This window comes from Electrona antarctica (assembly GCF_951216825.1).
Source record: "Electrona antarctica genome assembly, chromosome: 6".
In the NCBI taxonomy this organism is placed as follows: Eukaryota; Metazoa; Chordata; class Actinopteri; order Myctophiformes; family Myctophidae; genus Electrona; species Electrona antarctica.
Genome location: NC_136811.1, coordinates 14,518,342 through 14,535,344, shown reverse-complemented (window position 1 = coordinate 14,535,344; position 17,003 = coordinate 14,518,342). Strand labels below are relative to the sequence as shown.

Below are 17,003 nucleotides of genomic sequence, written 5' to 3'. Positions count from 1 at the left end.
AGTGTACCAGGAGGTAATTTCTTGGAAATGGCATGATCTGCTGAGGCACAGGATTGTACATGCACGCACACACGTATTGATTTATTTCATTCAAATCATTTTATCGTTGTGTTTCTTCAACAGGTAAAAGAATACACGCAACATACGGAACACAATGGGTGAGTTCTTTTTAGATTTTGTGGCTTTTTCTGCCTTTATTGATAGTGAACAGTAGTCTGATAGGAAATGGGGGAGAGAGAGAGATGGGGAGTGACATGTAGCACAGGTCGTCGGGATCTGGAGCCGAACCTGCGACATACTGTCATGTTGCATTAGCAGCCTAGGTGACCAGACCGCAACACTAGCTGCCCGGGGCAACACTCTACACTGTATAGGAAATCAAATTTAAAGGAATGGAATATGTTCACTCTCCCACCAACATTCCCCATCACCACCTATTTGCTTTGAGCACAACCGCTTGCTTGTCAGTCATATTATCGTCCATCCGAAGGCTGTGTGTGAGTGTGTGAGAGAGAGAGAGAGAGAGAGAGAGAGAGAGAGAGAGAGAGAGAGAGAGAGAGAGAGAGAGAGAGAGAGTGTGAGAGAGAGAGTGTGAGTGAGTGAGATCAGCTAATCTCTGGCAACTGTGCACACACACTCCCTGGATGCCAGGAGGAGGCATTTGACGGTACACCTACAGAACGCAAATCGGTACACAGCATCTCTATAGCCACTAAATGAAACAGGTCTTTCAGATTTTTCATACTCAATCCTGATTGGGTAAGATTGGTTTAAGTTCCAAAGTTTGCAGGAGTGCTCCCTTTTGAACAAAATGCCTCCAATCATGAACACAGTGTGTGATTTGCGTGAAATGTTGCACATTCCCACCACGAGGCCAAATGCCTCTTGACATTTTTCAAATCAGTGTCATGGTGGCGCTATAACAGGCCGATTCATGTTTTTATCTAAAACCTAAACTACCTAAACTTCACCAATATGTGTACAACTTTGTATGCACACTCCCTAGAGGCCAGGGGGAAAACCTTTGCCCTGAATTTTTCCCATCTGCTCTTTATAGCGCCACCAGGAGGCTGACTTGTGTAAAACACATTTCTTGTTATTACTCCTTAAGATTTTATCCAAATTTCATGCAAATCGGTATACATGATCTCTAGTCATGCATGGTGAAACTGTGCAGTGTGCACACACATTCCCACTAGGCTGAGGAAGAAATGCCACGTGACATTTTTCAGCCTCATGGTGGCTCTATTGTCCATATGCAGACCGCGTCCATCTTGCCAGCAAGGTGGTAACTAGGTGCAATTTCCCATTGACAGCCCATACATCCAAACTGAAAAGTCCTATCTGATTGTATTAAACAATGTCAAACTCTGCAACATTGCAGCTTTACGAAAAGCTTGAAATATCCTCTATCTGCAAAGTGTTTGTTTCATAAAAATCCACTGTAGACATTTTATGAGCTAATTCTTGTCAAGAAATACTTTGCAGCTGATTATTTGTTAAGTGTCAGAGTTTGGAAGCGCTCGTTATCAGTAAAGCAACATACCTGCTGCCTCCTACATTATGTGCAAACTTGAAACAGGTGCTACGCACAGTACGCAGGGCCGGCGTTCAGTGACTTTGACGAGCACTTTCAAACTCCAACACTTCGACACAAACACAAACACTTTGCAGATAGAAAGAGGATAATTCAAGCTTTTCGTACAGCTGCAATGTTGGTGAGTTTCACGTTGTTTAATACAACCAGATTTATCTTTGGATGAATTCTTCATCTTGCTGGCAAGATGGACGCTGTTTGCATATCTCTGCTGTCGGGAGGAAACCTCTTAACTCCAAAATCTTCATTTTTCAGGAAATGGAAAAACTTATATATTTTTAAACAAAGCAATACTGCCTCATCAAAGTTGGTATTGTGACTTTGTATATTATCAGATACTTGCATGTGTCATTATATTATCACCACTTTACCCGAATACAGCTCAAGTGGAGTTAGGTGGTTTTCTCTGTCAAGATAGTTCTTATCAATGACAGAGAAACCTCTTAACTCCACTGACAATGGATATCCAAGTTTGATTATCACACATACACACTCACTCTCTCTCACACACACACACACACACACACACACACACACACACACACACACACACACACACACACACACACACACACACAGTCACACACACTATTATCGTTATTTTTGCTGAGCTGCAGTCAGTGCCCACAGAGCAGTGGAGTTAAAGGGGAATACCACTCATTTTCAACTTTTTACCATGTCATTAATATACCTTAGAGCTGTTGTGTGGAAACAATAAAAAAGTCCCCCCCATTCTGTGTTTCCTAGAAAAACCATTAACAAAAAAATCATTAACATGGTGAATCACATCTTGATGACATCATCAAGATGTGATTCACCATGTTAATGATTTTTTTCAGACCTCCAGTTCTAGGAAACACATAATAGGGGGACTTTTTTATTATTTCCACACAACAGCTCTAAGGTATATTAATAACATAGTAAAATGTTGAAAATGAGTGGAATGCCCCTTTAAGTGTTTCTACTGACAGTTTGAGGATCAAATGGAGTTCAGAGGTTCTTTCAGAAGCGCTTTTTGATACTTTACACTGGTTCAATATGTTCATAACAACACACAGACGTAAAGGGTGTTCAGTAGCATCGATTTATGAAAAAAAATCTAAAACCTCAAAAATAGAGTTATGAGGTTTCCTCCCGACAGCAACGATATGTTCAATCACAGGCCGAGTAACGTCTTTACCTATAACTGCACCGATCTGCATACAACTTTGTATGCACACTCCTTAGAGGCCAAGGAAAAACGTCTGGCCTGCATTTTTAACATCTGCCTTTTAGAGCGCCACCAGGAGGCCGACTTATATCAAACACTTTTTTTTCTTTGTGATCCTGTCATAATATATCCTCTACCTACAACACACGATCATTTGTGTCAGCAGCTGGATCCGATGTGCGTATTGTGCTGCTGGGTAAGACCGGCGTGGGCAAGAGTGCCTCTGCGAACACCATCCTGGGAAGTGAGAAGTTTGTCGAGGAATCCTCACCTGAATCGGTGACCCGGCAGTGCAGTAAATTTGAAAGCGAAGTGTCGGGAAGAAAGGTGGTGGTGGTCGACACGCCTGGGCTCTTCGACACATCGTTGACCATCGAGCAGCTGAAGGAGGAGATCGTGAAGTGCGTGTACTTGACCGTACCCGGTCCACACGTCTTCCTGCTGGTGATCAGGCTGGGAACAAGGTTCACCGAAGAGGATCGGATGACCATGAAGTGGATTCAGGAGAACTTCTCCAAGCTGGCTTTGAAGTACGCATTGGTTCTTTTCTCCGGTGAAGATGCCATTAACATACCTCTGGAGGATTATATAGAGAAAAGCCCAGCACTTAAACAGCTGATTAGCGAGTGTGAGGGAAGGTACCATGCTTTTGACAACAGAAAGAAAGACCGGACACAGGTGACCCTTCTGCTAGCCAAGATTGATAGGATGGTAGTGGCCAATGGTGGACAGCATTACACAGATAAGATGTACTTAGAGGCCCAGAGAAAGATTCAAGAGGAGGAAGAGAGAAAGAGGAGGGAGGAAGAGATGAAACGACAGGAGGAGGAAAGGAAAAGGCAGGAGGTACAGAGGCAGAGAGAGGAGGCCATGAGAAAGGAGTGGAAGAGAGAGGAGAAACAGAGGCGTGAGGAAGACATGAGGAGGTTTGAGGACGAAATCAGACAGATGCATGAGGAGGAGAGAAAGAGGAGAGAGGAGGACAAGATGGAGTACGAGAGGAGAAGAGAGGAGGACAGAGCAAGGTCTGAAGAACAAGAAAGGAAGAGACGTGAAGAGGATAGACAGAGTAGAGCGGAGGAGAAGGGGGAGTGGGAGAGGAGACATGGGGAAGAAAAGAGAGAGGAGGAGAGGAAACGAGTGGAAGAAAGGAGGGAGAGGAAACGAGAGGAAGAAAAGAGAGAGCAGGAGAGGAAACGAGAGGAAGAAAGGAAGAGGGCGGCAAACAACCCCTTTGCTATAATGGGGAAAGTGTTGATGACAGTTCCAGCTTTAGCAGTTGGTGCAGTAGTTGGGCTGGGTAAGGCAGTGGTGGATGTTCCTGTGGGCATGGTCAAAAGTGCCGTGGAATACGGAGAGAGTCGTGAAAGGAATGGGACAATAGAGGGAGCTGAAATTCCAGGAGTTATTGTGGGTTTGGTAGGATCAGAACTAACGGGAGGCGTTGTGGAGGTAGTAAAGGCTCCACTAAAAGTCGTCTCTGGTGCGAAAGATGCTGTCGCTGCTCTTTGGAAATAACTAATCCATCTACTAACCCCAACCACATAGTGGGCCTTCATACAGTAAATAAATAACTAAAGAACAAAGAATACAGTATAATAAGACTACTTAGAATAATGTTTCCATGAGAGCTTTTTCATGTCCACACATTTTGTGCACACTGTTTATCGCCACTAATCAAAGTAATTGTGTGAAAATGCAGTGAAATTGTATTTTATGTGATGAGAGGCACCATTGCATCTTTGACATTATTTAAAATCATATTGTGTGTTAAACTAATTATTTTTGAAATATTCTTACGACTGATTTTACTGATTTATACTTAAGCCCAAACCACACCAAAGGGTCGAGACGGGACGAGACAGACGGTTTTAGCGTTCGTCCCAGTGGTGTGATATGTCCTGTTGCACGTCGACCCAAACCACACCAATGGGTCGCCAAGACTCACCATGCATCGATCTACTCACAACTATTTGGTGTGGTTTGGGCTTTAGTTGCAAGCTGGTGTTGCACACCGAAAATAGCCAATCTACATGCTCATAGCACGATATTGCATTGTGAGCTTGTAGAGAGTGGCTATTTTCAGTGTGAGACACAGTGAAGCCTCTCTCCATGAACAACTAAAGGCCCAATTCCAATATCCGCCCTGAGCCCTCAAGCCCTGCACTCTCATTGACTTAACCCATTTTAGGCCTGAGGCCGATTCTAAAAACGCCTTCTAAATCTGAAAAGATTTATTCAAAAATGATAACAAATTTTCTATACTGTACATAGAAACAACAACCGAAAAAGGGGCTCCTGTCTTGAAAGGTAAAATCCCCAAAAGGGGTTCCTGTCGTTTTTACAGCAAAGGCTCCAAATGGTATAAAATGATGGGATGCTGTCCTGTTCATTTAATACCGATTAGAGCCCTTGCAGCTTTACATGAGTCCTTCATTCACAACATTTTATTTAACTTTCATAACTCTTACTGTCCTCATTTTCAGTTATTCCTTTAAAGGCTGTGATTGTTGATTTTTATATTTACGCTATTGTGCTCGTTTTAATTTGAGTTCAGATTAGTGCAGATTAGTTTACTTTTCTCATTTCTTATCTTGTGTCTTTTATTTTTTACTAAATGTTTATTTTCCTTTCCGTCTCCCTGTGAGAAATGTTTGTTGACATTCTAATAACCTGACACGATACGAATTTGCACACTTAAATGATTGACGTTTGGAGGATTCACCTCATTCCCCTGCTAAGTGCTAACGCTAGTATGAACTGTTGGTAATTCCTTTAGCCAAAGTTTGCAGCGATGGCTGCGATGCTGACTTGACTCAGAGTAAGCTGCTGCCTCCATTAAGGAGCTAAAACACAATCATTTCACTCTCTTATCATTTTATAATGGGATAGAAAACAGCAATTGTTTGGAGTAGGCTTCATTATTTACAAAGTTTGATTTTGTTGTCACTTTAAATAAAACAATAAATAAAAGTTCATACTGTTCTCCTTTACTAGATCCATTAGAATAAGAAATAAAAGTGCATGTGTCTGTTCTCCTTTATTACTGTAGATCCATTAGAATAACATTGTATTATAGCGTGGGGTGAGGGAGTTGCAGGCATGAACTGTGAACCGCATGCCACCAAGGACCATGCACATTACAAACAACAGTACTTTGGTTGCAGTGTGCTATCAGAGGTCATGTCTTCCTAGTCCTACAGAGGGATAACTATGGTCTTCGGTGGGCCGATGACCCGCCACCATTCTTCTGCTAGCTGGGTAGTCGGTAGTCAATTGACTACCGAACCATAGGAAGGTGTGGGTACATCCTATATTAGATTTGGGAGGTGGTGCGGAGTGGAGTCATGCCCCAAATTTCCATTGCTATGTTTTCACAGATAGTTCGGGAGCCGGGGGGGGGGGGGTTTTCTCAACTGATATTTGTAGCTTGGTCACCTTTGATAGTTCAAGAGGTTGCCCAATGATATCCCTTGAGCATTTTTTGTTATTTACCCCTTAATGCCCGAAACATTAACAAATACCTAACAAATAAATCTTTATGGTATTTAATGCAAAATACTTAGTCTAAATGCATCAAATTGGCTTTCTACCGTGTTTCTGAATGTGGATATGCAGATTATATTTGATTTATGATTAATGCATTATAAATTAATGTTAATGCATATTAACTCAATCATGCTCGAAATCCCCAACATCCCATAAAAGATATCTTTTGAGATCTAAATGCATAAAAGTTTCTTTCTAGAGTGTTTATCCATGAATGTGGATATGTACATTTGATTTCAGAATAGAGCATTTTTATAGATATTAACCCCTCCATGCTTAAAACAGCTACATTTCATAAAATACAATAATCAATGCAAAATTGCAAATGCAACCTCCCGACAGCAACGATATGTTCAATCACAGGCCGAGTAACGTCTTTACCTAACTGCACCGATCTGCATACAACTTTGTATGTATCTGCCTTTTTAGAGCGCCACCAGGAGGCCGACTTATATCAAACACTTTTTTTTCTTTGTGATCCTGTCATAATATATCCTCTACCTACAACACACTATCATTTGTGTCAGCAGCTGGATCCGATGTGCGTATTGTGCTGCTGGGTAAGACCGGCGTGGGCAAGAGTGCCTCTGCGAACACCATCCTGGGAAGTGAGAAGTTTGTCGAGGAATCCTCACCTGAATCGGTGACCCGGCAGTGCAGTAAATTTGAAAGCGAAGTGTCGGGAAGAAAGGTGGTGGTGGTCGACACGCCTGGGCTCTTCGACACATCGTTGACCAACGAGCAGCTGAAGGAGGAGATCGTGAAGTGCGTGTACTTGACCGTACCCGGTCCACACGTCTTCCTGCTGGTGATCAGGCTGGGAACAAGGTTCACCGAAGAGGATCGGATGACCATGAAGTGGATTCAGGAGAACTTCTCCAAGCCGGCTTTGAAGTACGCATTGGTTCTGTTCTCCGGTGAAGATGCCATTAACATACCTCTGGAGGATTATATAGAGAAAAGCCCAGCACTTAAACAGCTGATTAGCGAGTGTGAGGGAAGGTACCATGCTCTTGACAACAGAAAGAAAGACCGGACACAGGTGACCCTTCTGCTAGCCAAGATTGATAGGATGGTAGTGGCCAATGGTGGACAGCATTACACAGATAAGATGTACTTAGAGGCCCAGAGAAAGATTCAAGAGGAGGAAGAGAGAAAGAGGAGGGAGGAAGAGATGAAACGACAGGAGGAGGAAAGGAAAAGGCAGGAGGTACAGAGGAAGAAAGAGGAGGCCATGAGAAAGGCGTGGGAGAGACAAGAGCAACAGAGGCGTGAGAGAGACAGGATGTGGTTTGAGTTCGAAATCAGACAGAGGCGTGAGGAAGAAAGGAGAAGGTTTGAGTTCGAAAGCAGACAGAGGCATGAGGAGGAGAGAAAGAGGAGAGAGGAGGACAAGATGGAGTACGAGAGGAGAAGAGAGGAGGACAGAGCAAGGTCTGAAGAACAAGAAAGGAAGAGGAGGAGGGAGTGGGAGAGGAGACGAGAGGAAGAAAAGAGAGAGCAGGAGAGGGAACGAGAGGCGGCAAACAACAACTGTGTGTTAAACTAATTATTTTTGAAATATTCTTACGACTGATTTTACTGATTTATACTTAAGCCCAAACCACACCAAAGGGTCGAGACGGGACGAGACAGACGGTTTTAGCGTTCGTCCCAGTGGTGTGATATGTCCTGTTGCACGTCGACCCAAGTGATTCAACTGATTCAAGACTCGCCATGCATCGATCTACTCACAACTGTTTGGTGTGGTTTAGCCAATCTACATGCTCATAGCACGATATTGCATTGTGAGCTTGTAGAGAGTGGATATTTTCATTGCAAAATAAAGGCTTATTTGGAAGTGGCTGTTAGAAATAAAAATTCCGGCTCGAAGGACCAATTGTTGGTTAAATTTAATCCGGCGACCCAAGGATCAATTGTTGGAAATATTTAAGATAAGGGAAGGCTCGAAGACCAATTGTTGCATATAAAATGCAGAAGGGACAATTAATGATTTACTAATGATAAAAAGGACTGTATTATTGTATAACTGTATTACTTCGAAAACAGAGCTGAAACACTGTAAAAATACTTTTGAAAGTATTCAGAGTACAAATAAATACTCGGCATCACAAATCTAGGCAGAGAGCCTCTAACAATGGTAAAAATGGTTATTAAACCTTTTAGATGATAAAGTTGAGAATTAGCTTTAACAGGAATACTTTTAAGAGAATGATCAATATCCAAATGTTACCTTAAGCAGGAAATACCTTTAAATACCCAATAGAAAAAATGAGTCCACCAGGAAGAATGATTGTCCAGTCAGAGCATATATGGTTTTGTCAGTTCATTTTCAGTTCGAAGAGAGCACAGAACAGATCCCACATACAGCCAAATTACAAAATGTCTCTCCCCCGTCTCCAAAATGGAGACGGTATATATATCATTTTAATCAGATAGAATACGCTACACAGAGCAACGTGTCAAACAACCAAAGGATGATTCACTGTCACTTCCTGTCCAAACCAGGAAGCATAATGTATGGGATATGTAGTTAATCATGTAAATGTAGTTCATAATTCAAACTTGTCTGCTCTGGCAAAACACCAAGGCCGAATAACATGGTGTTTTCCACAGAAAGGCAGACACTCGGGAAACAACAATGCTTTATCTACCCGCCAGCTGGGGAAGAGTGAGATGTAAACTCAGTGGCACACAGGGCATGAAGATACAAAGTTATTGGGAACATGTAACCAAATCCCACAAAATAACAGATCTACAACAATTCAAAATTATCCATCAGTGGCCATGTCCACCACATCTCCTTTCCTATGTGTAACCAAGTGCTACTAAGGATTTACTCTTATTTATAAAAAGACTACGCCACCCTGATATAAATCAATGACATGAATAACCAGACCAGTAAATTGGGCTCCCCAACATGCAAGTTTTTGACAAGGACTTGAGACAAGAGTTCCAACATGAGGACATTTATTAGCTTTAAGGGAACAGCAAAATGGAAACGAATATTTACTTGATTTTGCGAACAGAACAAGATAATACAAATATTAATTTAATCAATGTCTAATTATGGATAAAATACTGTACAATGCAATCCATATCTTAAAACCACTGTGTACAGAAATATAGGCTACTGAAGGTTAACCCCCAAGTACACAAGTCAGAATTCTATAATACTAAAACATGTATTGCTACATTCGGAGCCAATGGGGCCAGCAGGCAAAACAGTCGACCAAACGTTCATAGGGGAGCTAAGCTGTAGGATAACTAGCCTTTACCCAAATGACGACTAGGAACAGTATATATCTAAACACACACGCACTGAAGCACACAGCATGCAAGAAAACAAGGGCGACACCATGCAAAGAGGTGCTCGCATTCACAACACAGCAAACCTTTAACCTTGGTCGTGGGCTACAGTGAGATCCTACACACCACCACCCACACGGCCGGTTGGCTGATACACCAATACAGGCTCCCCTTGGCATCCAGATAGAAGCAGCACTCGCCACAGTGTGGGGGTAAAACAAACAAGCATAACATTAGTATAAGAAAAACAGCTCAATTAACAGAAACAGAAATGGCTCGAACAAAAAGAAACAATAAACTCAAACTAAACAGCAGTGGTGATTACTAAGGAAGTGGAGACAAACACAATTTAGGATTGACCCAGGACCAGTGATTCAATGTACCCCACTTTGAGGTCTCACATCTTTCAACTTTGGGCACTCTTACAGTATTGCTTCAGTTTCAGTTCATTTGACCACCTTGGGCACAATTACACCATTGCTTCAGTTTCAGTTCATTTGACCACCTCCTTTCAACTTTGGGCACTTTTACATGTAGACTGACCAAAAGCATCAACCTTCAACTTTGGGCACTTTTATATGTAGACTGAACCAAGGTTGAAAGTTGATGATCAAATGAACTGAAGCTTTCAACTTCAGCTATCCAGTGCCCAAAGGTGAAGGGCGCTTCAACCTTGGGTACTGGGTAGCTGAAGTTGAAGCTCTGCCCTTCAACTTTGGGCACTTTTACATGTAGGCTGACCCAAAGTTGAAACAGTTGCCAGGGGGACATCTTTGAGCCTGGGGTCCTCATCGTTGGATATGTTGTTCCCACAACCAAGACGAGTATTTTACCCTTTACTGCAGGTCCTAGGCCCTAAAATGACCCAATGAAGAAGCGTTGACCTTTACTGAATTGCTTCAGTTTCAGGTCACCCTAGGCCTTTGTATGGCTACAGTGCACGACTGGTTCAATCCTACCCTAAATCTAGGCCTAAGACGTGACACCTCAAAGTGGGGTACATTGCATCCACTGGTCAATCCAAGGGCCTACCACTCCACTCTCTTGATATGTTCTTTCCCAACTCTTGGAGAGTATGTAGGCCTTTCCCTGGACCTTCTAGCCCCTAGGATGACCCCAGGCCCACCACTTAAAGACCACATGTTACAGTGCCCAAATCTGAATTTAGGTGCTCAAATGAACTCAAACTGAAGCAATTCAGTAAAGGTCAACACTTCCTCCTGGGGTCATTTTAGGGGCTAGGCACACACACACACACACACACACACACACACACACACACACACACACACACACACACACACACACACACACACACACACACACACACACACACACACACACACACACACACACACACACACACACACACACACACACACACACACACACACACACACAGCATGTGCGTTTGTAATAGTATACAGTATGAGTATGAATATGAATGAATATGTGTAACAGTGTCTCCCTCTCTGGGGTAAATCATTTGTGCATTTGTATCCGTAGCTCTGCTGTAGGCCTATGTGCCCTACTGTATATTGTGCAAAAACGGCTACACCGCTACTGAACACGAATAGAATAAAAGAAGAAATAAAAGTGACTTGACAATTATGTGTCCTGAGTGAGTTGTGGCTAACACAGACAGGGGTATGAGAAACCGAAGGTAAGGAGAGACAGCGTCACAGCAGAGGGTCGGGATATTACAGATAGGTGTGGGTGTGAGAGAGAATCCATTAAGTGATTAGGACAGGCCCCGTTCGTTGGCTCACTTGGCTGCATGCAGATTAAAAAAGACTCACTGAAAGCACTCTGAATCCGTTTAAAATGTAGTATGTCAAACGTTTACACTCATTTGTAACTTCTTTTTCCAGCTGCGCCAGCACACTGCCAACAAAGCAAAACACATGCAGCCACGGTACATGGTACACAGCTAGTGCTCGGGTAGGTCTGGCTGTCTGTCTAGTCTATCCACACTTTTCAAGAACTGGCCAAAGCTTAAGTAAGCACAGATTACATGCTTCTTTAAATTCATAATTAACCACGTCTTAAACCCTATACACCGTTGACCCAGGTCTCTGTTGACTATAGGTCTGCTAGTATTTCCCTCTACCAAATCAATGTTTTCCTCAGAATAGGGATGCTAGGCTTCAGGCGGTTAACTAAAATAGGTGTACACAAGAGAAGCAAGAGGAGACACTGCGTTGAGTCAGTAATAACACAGTGAACACCCTGCACTTTTACAGATAAAATTGCAGATAGAAAAGATGGGCTGATACACAGACTTATTAAACCTCTCTTGTCTGTCAGAGGAAAGGCACTTCACCCCACCCCCAGCTGCATAGTGGCAAACAGTAGTAGACTGCGGTTGTACAATGGCACTAAAATGGTAAATGGTGCATTTATATAGCGCCTTTATCCAAGGCGCTTTACATAGATTGTGCATTACATTCACCCATTCACACACACATTCATACACCGATTGCGGCGGAAGCCATGCAAGGTACCAACCAGCACATCGGGAGCAATTTGGGGTTCAGTGTCTTGCCCAAGGACACTTCGACATGTAGACAGGAGGAGCCGGGATTCGAACCGCCGACCCATGGATCGTTGGACGACCTGCTCTACCTCCTGAGCCACAGTCGCCCCTACTATGACATAGGTAAAGACAGAGTAGAATGGGGACACAAACAGTTACAATAAATGGATTATGTGATGATAAAATGGCAGGCATTCTATCTCCCCGAGAGTTTTGTGCAATCATTGTTCTTGTTGTTTACACACTGTACATCCACGTGCCAACACAGACAAAACGTCTATCAGTGTGTAAGAGTGCCGAACGGCCAAGGCGATAAATGAGTAGAGACCAGTCCAGGGCACCTTCAATAAGGCTTTATTTCTTCCATTTTTCTCAATCACTTTGACAGTCAAATACAATGCAACCTGTCATCATCTGGGTTAGAAACAACTGACTCCCTTTTATAGGGTGGGGACCCATTACCTGGTTGGTCCATACCATTCCCCAGGTAACAATAACAATATTCCCCACTCTAGAATCACACAATGCCATTTTACATAAACCTACTACATATATATGCACCCTCAATACCTATTCACAGTTAGCATTTAGCATAGAAATATATACACAACCCATACATGATTACATTCATTATAGTCCCTCCCAGTCTCCCCTTCTATCCATCTCCCACTTGGTGTCACCCTCCCGGAACTATAAAAGGGGTGCCTGTACCCAGAGGGAACCCATTTGCCCGAACACCACCCTGAAAGGAGGATGAGAATAAACAGAGGTAAGTTTAGACATCAGAGATTTACATTCCTTCTTCACTAGTCTTCTCATTATACTGGTCAATTAGAAAGTATGCTGTCTTATTTATTCCTAAACTAATGTGCCTCTATCTGTTCATTTGTAGGTGTATGATGAGATCGGCACGTCCGCCCCTTCAAGAATCACAGACAACTCAGTGTCCCCCCTGCATAACCCTGAGCTGCCCCCCCCCCCCCCCCTCCCTAATATACCTAATAGCATATGCATTAGGTATAGTAACGGCGTCCGCCGTTACACAGTGAAATCGCTCAACGGGATGCTCTGTTTATTTTTGTTGGGGACAAAGAAACTCTTCCCAAAATACTACATACCAAGTCCAACACATCACATGCAGCACCCGCATCAAAATTATTCTCAACCCCTGTTAGAACCTGCAGGATTAAAGACCCTTACCTGTCCACTATTTGGCATTTCAGATCACTGCAGTGCTCCACACAACTGCTCCATGAGCTGGTTGCTGAAAGGGAGGTAGATATTAAGCACCTCTGGGAATAATGTCATTGAGTTCTCAGAAACAGTTGCTGGCTCCATTAGTAAGTGCATTGACGACATCGTTCCAAAAAGACAGTTTGGATGTAGTCTAACCAGAAACCATGGATCAACGTTGAGGTACGCGCTGCACTAGTTCAAGGTTCAAGGTTCTTTATTATTTGTCTCCCGAGGAAGACATTTGTCTTAGACAAAGGGCCCGCATGCAAGCGTAGCCCTTATGCCAATGTCGCCGCAGAGCAGCGCCAATACATCAAAGAAGCGACCGCCTCCGGTGAGAGCAAGAGAGAAGAGAGAGGCACATAATGCATCCAGATGCAGGAAGGTGTCATATGGTCTTGGGGCCTACACTCGCTACCCTCCAGAGAACCATCAGAAGGATCAAGAAGGAGTTCACGGTCAAAATGGAAGACCAGATCAATAGTAATACCAAGACCATGTGACAGCCAGGTAACCGCTACAGGCATGCAATAACAGACTGCAGGCAGAAAATAATCAGATGCGAAAACCAGAACCTGCTTTGTGTCCCTCCCCGACAAGCTGTATGCCCTAGTTCAACCGGTTTGAGATCAACTCCACCGACATCAACGAGCCAGGGTCAGCACCACCTGTGGAGACTAACACCAACCATCTTGGAGACTGGCGTATGCTGAGCCTTCAAACAAGTGAACAGCCCTAAGGCTGCATGCTGCAGGCCCTCCAGGAACAGGTCCACAAACGATGCAATTGCCATGGCTCTTCACACTGCCCTCTCTCACCTGGATGACAAAAAGCAGTACATAACCTATGATGTTCAGAGACCTTGAGATGCACCCGAGCATGTGTGACTGGATACTTGACTTGACTCTGCCAAGTAATGATTCACCTAGCCCACCATTTTATACAATTCATGATATTGGGTTCACGATAAAAAAATTACAAAATGAGGTTATTATCCATCCATCCATCCATCCATCTTCAACCGCTTATCCGTAGTCGGGTCGCGGGGGCAACACCTCCACTTCCTCTCCAGAGCAACATTAGTAACTTCCTCCTGGGGGATCCAGAGGCTTTCCAAGACCAGCGAGTCGATGTAATCCCTCCATCTCATCCTTATAGTCTGCCCGGGGCGTCTCCTCCCAGTGGGACGTGCCTCGAGGACCTCCCTAGGGAGGATTGAGATTATTATGATTATTTAAAAAACTAGAAAATACATGTTTGTTCTTTTTTAAATCCATTGTTCATCCCTTCCTGACTGCTGAGAATGGTGAAAGGTGTGTGTTAAACAACCTTTCGAGGCAACCTAGACACATCATCAATGTGATGTAACCTGGGGTCATCGGGTTTTTCGAGTCTTTCAACATCGGACACCCTAGACCAGCAGTGGCCAGAGAAGTCGAGAATGCCACTCTGGTAAAAGCCAAGCAACCCTGACTTGTCCACCGCTATAGAGACAGTTTGCACACTCTCTGCTGGTTGCTTGGAGCACTGCAGTGTCACTCAGGGTGCGCCATCGAAGATCTCTCCCAGGCTCTTACTTGCTTCAGACTGTGACAGAGAGCAGGGCATTAAGTAGGGCATTAATGTGTGGGTGGGAAAAACATAAAACTATGAAATACGGAGATACAAGGTTTCTGCCCAACGATATGTGAGACAGACATGGGATATGGTGTTGAGTCCAACACACTGCACAAGAACACAACCTGCACCCAGAGAACCAGACACAGAAAGAGGTTGAAGTGAGAGGAGGAGAGATAGAGATAGAGTAGTGAGGGGGGTGAAGGATAGAAATAGGGAGATTACAGTTAATCCCTCATAAAATGAGTGCATTTGTTTATGAAGCTTAAAAAATCTCCCATTTAGAATATGGAATAGTAATCCAGCTACAGAGATCATTTAATCAGCAGCCACATGCAGCCGAGCCACTCTCTCCCATCCATCTCCCCCATCGTGTCCCTCCAATTAAAACCAACAGCAGCACCCTCCCCCTATCCACCCCCCCGCATCCCTCCATCCAGTCACCCGTCTATCCTCTCCTCCATCCCATGCATCAAGTACCTACCGTTTACTGCCTAATATTAACCCTCTCACTACCCGCTGTGTCTTAATCCCTCCAGTGCACTAGAACTGGGTCGCCCAGCTCTGTTTAATGGTGACCCCTGTTTTAAACTCCCCCCTGACACTCTGTAAGCGTGCAATACCTTAAAAGGCAGCGCTAATCTGCCCCTAAGTAGGAGTTATGCCGGCATAATGCATCTTAAGCATGCTCGCCACCTAAGTCCTGTTAACTGTCTACCGTTCTAATTATACGGTGCAATAATCACAATATTGTCATTGAACGCATGACGTGAATGAGCAGAAATGATGTAAGGCCCAAGAGCTTATGGGAGGTATACTGGAAAAAGCATCACTGCGTCCTTTTGACGTGGTGACAGTATTAATATCAATATTCATAACAGTTAGGGTTAGGGTCAAGGCAGTTCTTTATGGGTGAAAGTGAGATTTGCCATTTAATCCAGTCATGCTAAACCCCAAATCCCCCCCCCGGCCACCCACACTCCCAGAGACCCTTTGTTTAAAATGGGGCTACGAGGGTATCAGTCAGTCCATTAATGGGGATCCGCTCGTCATTCCAACGGCGCATTAGTCCGACAACGTGGCTTTGCGTGTGGTTAGGGTTAGTTTATTTCGTCTACTTTATTCTACGTTCTACGCTACCCTACTCTGTTGCACCCTGGCCCACTCTATACAATACTCAACACCATCTATAGTTCTATTCTACTATTGTACTTGTAATTGTACTATATTCTGCTATTTTCCAGGCGCCTTCCGGTGAGTGGCACTTAAATGAAAGCGTGAAGCCAGAGAAATAAGGATAGAAAGATTAATAGATTTTAATCCCTTGCCTCACTCAGGCATGCTTGTATTTCTTTCCTGATATTGTGTGTGTGTGTGTGTGTGTGTGTGTGTGTGTGTGTGTGTGTGTGTGTGTGTGTGTGTGTGTGTGTGTGTGTGTGTGTGTGTGTGTGTGTGTGTGTGTGTGTGTGTGTGTGTGTGTGTGTGTGTGTGTGTGTGTGTGTGTGTGTGTGTGTGTGTGTGTGTGTGTGTGTGTGTGTGTCACCTCTTTCTTTGTAAACTGGACCAGTGAGTTAAGTCAACACTTTCAAACCACACAGCTTAATTTTCCACACCATTGCCTAAACCCAACAACATGAATGTAGGTGATAGTCAAGCTACCCCGACCCCAATCCACCCCACGCACGCACGCACGCACACACACACACACACACACACACACACACACACACACACACACAGACTCCATTACAGTACATTACAGTACATTGATATCGGCATGGCACGTATACATATAATGTATGGTATATAGTTAACCTAGTAACCTAATATTCTAGTTGGTGATATTTTCACATTCAACGCTAATAACTCTTTAACTCTTTTCACTCCTAGAGACCTCGCTTCGACTTCACAACACAAATTCATATTCTCTCCTTTGACAGACCTACGCA

At 43.7% G+C, this 17,003-nt stretch overlaps 1 protein-coding gene across 1 annotated transcript; it reads left to right on the top strand.

Annotated features, from left to right (window-relative positions):
- Window positions 1-154: 154 nt before the first annotated feature.
- On the top strand, window positions 155-13,940 carry LOC306924964 (GTPase IMAP family member 8-like; the record flags this gene model as incomplete). The annotated part of the gene is made up of 5 exons (XM_079503643.1): window positions 155-158; window positions 2,974-4,107; window positions 6,887-7,790; window positions 11,537-11,606; window positions 13,863-13,940. The coding sequence occupies 5 exons, from the start codon at window positions 155-157 to the stop codon at window positions 13,938-13,940; spliced, it is 2,190 nt and encodes a 729-aa protein (XP_079359769.1).
- Between the last annotated feature and the right edge of the window lie 3,063 nt (window positions 13,941-17,003).